The sequence below is a fragment of the Phragmites australis genome, chromosome 8 (assembly GCF_958298935.1).
Source record: "Phragmites australis chromosome 8, lpPhrAust1.1, whole genome shotgun sequence".
Classification (NCBI taxonomy): Eukaryota; Viridiplantae; Streptophyta; class Magnoliopsida; order Poales; family Poaceae; genus Phragmites; species Phragmites australis.
The window spans coordinates 37,305,879-37,311,251 of record NC_084928.1 but is presented as its reverse complement, the minus strand read 5'-3'; the positions used below and the strand labels follow the sequence as shown (position 1 = coordinate 37,311,251).

The window sequence follows — 5,373 nt, the reverse complement described above, 5'->3', positions numbered from 1 at the left end:
GGCTTTATGCACATGACCAACAACAAAATGACAACAATGGGAATAACAGTGCCATGCTTAAGTTATAGTCATATTTTTTTTTTATCTGCCTTTCTAATATAGGACAACACCCCAAACACCTGAAAACGGGACCAGGAAGGAATGATATAGTCAAAGCTTTGCACTCCGATATGAGACTGCTAACACTGAGATACGAACGATGATGGTGAACGGCGAGCTGTCCATGCATGCCACTTGGTGCAAATTTGAGCCAAAAGTAAAGAAAATGGAACTTCTGCTCAATTAAGTGCATGGTAGCATCCTCCAGAACACTGCTACAGTAGGAAGAATAATTTCAGCGAATCACGGATCATTGGGGCATACCAAAAAGGAAATTCAATTAATGTTTATTTTCAGACTGCAGGTGTCACAGACCAAACCAATGTTTCATCGATGTTAAGTCACTGAAACTAAACACACCAGCCCAACCCATCAAATGGTCGCTGCAACAGCTGTTGCATATATGCAGATCACCCTCTGTAATTTAATCGAAGCAGCCTCTATATACACCCCTCTTTCACTCTCTCAATGGAAGTAGTTGGAGTGTGTATAATCAACCAATTAGTTCTAGCTAATCCAGCAAGAAGGTCGCCGGCTCCGATTTTGCCGCACAGCCGTACCTAAAAGTGCTATACTTTCTATGAACCCCAGTAAGCTTCCCATGAGCTGCTCTCTGGTGGAGTTCAACCATCATCCTGGAGCAATCCCTGCAAGGCAGAAGTAACCATGTAACTGTAAGTACAAAAGCACAATCTGAATTGGTATGACATATGAAATGTAACGACTAGGGAGGTAAATTACATCAGCTGTTCTTCAGAATATTTTGTGTGCATCTCACAGCATTTGTTCCAGGACTTGAACCCATTCAAGGTGCACTGAGAAGTGTAGATGGCAGCAGCTGCCAGCATAGACGGGCAGAACTTCAGCATCTCATATTCAACAAGGCTCAGCTCGATTATGAAGAAAGACAGGAGCTCCAGCTTCTTGTCAGAATTTGCTGCCTTAAGAAACCTTCTCATGAAACAGTATGGAGTCGGCACTGACATGTTGAACTTGAGTGTGTTCACTATCATCCTCTCCTGCAGAAATGTAAATGTCAGTTCTCTGACGTTTTTCTTTTTGCACTGAAAATCAACAGGTAGAGAATTGTTACCATTTCGAGAATATCTGTCCTTGTGTAGGCACGGTCGCAGATAAGAATCAAATCCTCAACAACAGGCACGCTTACTTCTTCATACTTGCATGCAAGCAGCATAGCAGTCACACCAACTAACTGAAGCCTCTTTCGCACCACATTTTCACGTGCCAAAAATCTGTCTATGATATTCACAGTAAGAAATAGTGTCTCCTCCAACAGCTCTAATTTGTAGTGCACCTGCATTGCACATGGAAGCATGGAATGCTGAGATTTTCAAAACCATATGAAGAAATACTAAACCGAATGCACTAATATTTGGTTAAAATTCTCACCTCTATCAGCCAGTCAATAAGAATTCCACGCATCTTCTCATTTATATCAGTCTGACTTGACATATAATTAGGAGCGACACAGCTTGAACCCTATGTATACAGGATTTTACAATGATCACAGAGGTTAAGAAAGATGATAATTGCAAATAACTTCGGGATGGGTCTCAAAATTCTACCTCAGTTCTTCTGTAAAAGCTGTAAATTTCATCGACGTATTCAACCACCGCAAGAGAGTTTCCTGCATCGCAGCTGTCAATATTAGGTGCTGCATCCTCAATATCTTCCATCTCGATCTCTTTCAGTTCAGAAGTCATCTGAAATGACAAGTATTAGTGACAATGGACAAATGCACATCTACAAAGGGCCAAATAATGTGTTCTGAATGTATGATGGTAGATTTACCACTTCGTCCATCTCAGATAGCATCTGCAAGGGAATGTCATCAGACATCTTGGTGCTTTGACTGTTTTCCAAATCTGCAACAGTGTGAAATGCTGTATCTGCATTTCTTTTCTGCCTCTCACTTCCAATGGGTGCCTGCACAACATTTTCAAATATCTGAGCTGATAATTAAATACTATTACTTGTCCAAATTGTACGGCATTTGTGTGCAAAAAAGTCAGGAAAAGGAAAAGAACACATAGCATATTCAAATTCTACATATGCCCATTCAAGACTACACAACATATAAGACCAGTCAGTACAAATCAGAAGATTCAGTGCGTAGATCAAAACTTGATCTACTATTAGCAAAATCTGAATCTATAATATGGGGCTTCAAAGTGAAAGACACAGTGCATATTATTGAAATATTTGAATTGACATATTTACCACAAGAAGCAGCAGCATCTATAAGAGAATTAGAAAACTGACAGCAACGACACAGTGCATAGTATTCAAATATCTGGCTCCCACAACAATTTTAAGTTGTATAATTGGAAAGTTTAGAGAGATGAACAGCAGTGCATGTAGATTATATTATAAAAAATAGCAACAATTTGAAACAGTTTCATGACTATTACCAGATGGGCACTTGAAGGTTGGTTTGCCAACGTTGCAGCAAACTTCCTGCCAAAAGAGCGAGCCATATACTTCATTAACCCTCCATCAAAATTCGATTCTGAATGGTAAGTAAAAGTGAGGAACAGCTCACAAACCTGGTAATGGGACGGTGTCCAAGAAAGCGATCCTTGGGGTTTACAGTAGCATCAGATTTTCTGAAACATGGAACGAAGTGTAAACCACTTTGAGATCCAGTATATGCAAGCTAAAACTCAAATTTGGGTGTAGCTCGTTGGCTTACTCTGACAGCCCATTTGTGCTCACAGACAAGTGGTGGTGACGGCCTCCTATGATGTTCTTGATGTCGCAGAGGGCCCTCCTGTTTGTGTTTGCCATCTCCGGCGCAAACTTGACGCCTACCATTGCATTGCCTTGGTCATAGTTTTCAGATTTCATGGCGTGGGCACGATTCTCCATTACTGATGGAACTCCTGCAGCAAGAAAGTCAAACCGAATTCTACATCAGAAATCGAAGGAACAAGGACCAGCATTAGGTATCATGACTGCATAACGCCAAGTCACATGCATGGATCTGCGAAAGGCATGGTCATTTGGTTTGAATCTCTGCTGATATTCCGTCGGACGTCATAAAGGACCCAAAAAAACGACAATTTTGGCAGGTGGCCAGATATCAAGAAATCGATGAAAACGCTAAGAATTCGAAATCAAATCAGCAAAGAAATCCTAGTAAGCTCGAGATAACCACCGAGCAAAAGAGGAAACTTTTAGATATGCCAACCAAGAGGCTCGCAAGAACTTCCAGGACATGCCTTCCAAGAAGCAGCTAATTTCTTGGGGTTCTTTACCGGAATTGAGAGAGCAGAGGAGATCCAAGAAAAGCACGAGGGCAAGGAACCCATCAAGAGCAGATCCACGGCCAACAACTCGAAAGGAGTAATCCTAGCAACAAGACGATGTTATCGCTTCCAGCTAATCTTTCCCCCTGAATTGCTCCATCTATCCGGAGATCCAAGGACAAACCAGCTCAATATACCAAATCCGACGCAAGAGAACATCAACAACGATGTTTCCAGACCCTCGTCCAAGCAAACTCGAATGGCGCCCCTTTCAAGAACCAATTTTTCCCACGGCCGGATGGCGCCACTACGGAGAGAGAACCCACGGAGAAGAGAGAGAGGCCGGAGGAGAAAAACCTTGGTAATGTTCGTCCTACGGAGACGAGATTTGAGAGAGAAGGGCACCGCGCGCGACCTCCCTCTCACTCTCTCTCTCTCTCTCGGGGCTCGGGTGGTGGCCGCCGCCGCCGCTGCCGCTGCCAGGAAGAAGAGGCTAGGAGCGGAGGAGAGAGACGGGACAGGGGAGCGATAAAATAGGGGAGGCGAGGGTCTGTCCGAGCCGTTTAAACGCAACGGTCGCGCGATCGGGGCCGTCGGATGGGATCTGGACGGCGGGGGAGTGGTGGGGCGGCTTCAACGGCTATGCATTCCACATGTGCTTGGGCTTTCAAAATAAAAGGAGATTTTAAGATAAGTGTCCTCAACTTAGATTGAGTAAAGTTAGGGCTGGGTTGCTTTCACACCCTTCCAACCAAATTCCAAATTTATGAGCCCAACAATTACGTATCAATGTTACTACTTGCAATACATTGTTACGGATTATTCCCTCCGTCCATCAATGGCGTATTTTAAAAATTAAAAAAATCTTTAAAAGTATATTTTGATCTTTAATTTTTTTTGATATATTTTCAATTGGTACAAAATTAATATCATATTAAAATCACTTTGAAAATATGAATTTATTGATATAACTTTTGTAAACTAAACATATACATAATTTGACTAACTGTTAGTCAAACTTAATAAACTTGACTTTTTAAAATAAAAAAGCACGTTATGTTGATAGACGGAGAGAGCAATAACTAACAAGCCTATTACACTTTTTTAAGAGGTGAAGTAGTTAGGTTAATTATGGTGGCGGTATTTGTAAAGATATATACCTCAAGTTCTAACGATTATTTCTCTCGACAATGATTTACCGTGGAGTAATTTATTGGTGGCTTGATACTCAATTAAATAAAGCAAAAAAATAATGTAGAAATAACTAGCATAAGAGGAGTAATTAATCAATGTTGATGGACGGTTCTTTTCCTCCACCCTAATCCATAGTCGTTTTCAGCTGTGGACCTCACTCTGTGCAGTCCCATCTCTACCGTTATTCTCATATTCACAACCTATTTTTTTTTTTCACCACTCCCAAGAGAAGAATGAGAAACCGATGTCCAATAATTTCTTCATTCTTTTCTGTCATAATCTTCCTTACGGAAATATGACAAAAGAAAGGCCCAGTGTGAAACAAATAAACTGGAGATTTGGGTTTCCATTTTGCTTTTCACTAGAGATTTGGATTTGGAAAGGTCCGAATTCATTTGGGTTTGGTGGCCAATGAATTAATAAATACGCGATACGAAAACTAAGGACATCTTGAAATTTAGGTAGCTAATTAAGATGGCTGGATGCAGTTGTTTCACAACTTTTCATGTCTGTGTTCGCGAAAAAAAAACCCCCTTTCCTGTCGCTAGTTTAAAAGTTTCCAACTACACCTTTGTTTGAAACTTTACGTGCATACTTTAAAAGGTTGGAATTTGGCCAAAACAAAATAAAAAAACTGTTCAACTCCAACGTTCGAAATGGGACATAATCATGAGCTTCAAATTTCCCCAAGAAATTTTGCTACAGGGAAAAAAGAGAATATTAGTTACGAACCAAAATGGGATAATATACTTATATCATCTGTAGTTACCGCATTAGCGAGAGAAAATATTGCGCAACAAATATCGTAAGT

The 5,373-nt window shown here is 40.9% G+C and overlaps 1 protein-coding gene across 1 annotated transcript; it reads right to left on the bottom strand.

Annotated features, from left to right (window-relative positions):
• Positions 1 to 360: 360 nt before the first annotated feature.
• LOC133927419 (cyclin-B2-2-like) lies at positions 361 to 3,877 on the bottom strand. Its single transcript, XM_062373880.1, has 10 exons — positions 3,726 to 3,877; positions 2,813 to 3,002; positions 2,667 to 2,726; positions 2,532 to 2,577; positions 1,912 to 2,046; positions 1,686 to 1,823; positions 1,510 to 1,599; positions 1,193 to 1,414; positions 841 to 1,118; positions 361 to 746 (listed from the first exon to the last, which is right to left on the bottom strand). Exons 2-10 carry the CDS (start codon positions 2,986 to 2,988, stop codon positions 611 to 613), a joined length of 1,281 nt encoding a protein of 426 aa, XP_062229864.1. The 5' UTR covers positions 2,989 to 3,002; positions 3,726 to 3,877; the 3' UTR covers positions 361 to 610.
• Positions 3,878 to 5,373: the final 1,496 nt, after the last annotated feature.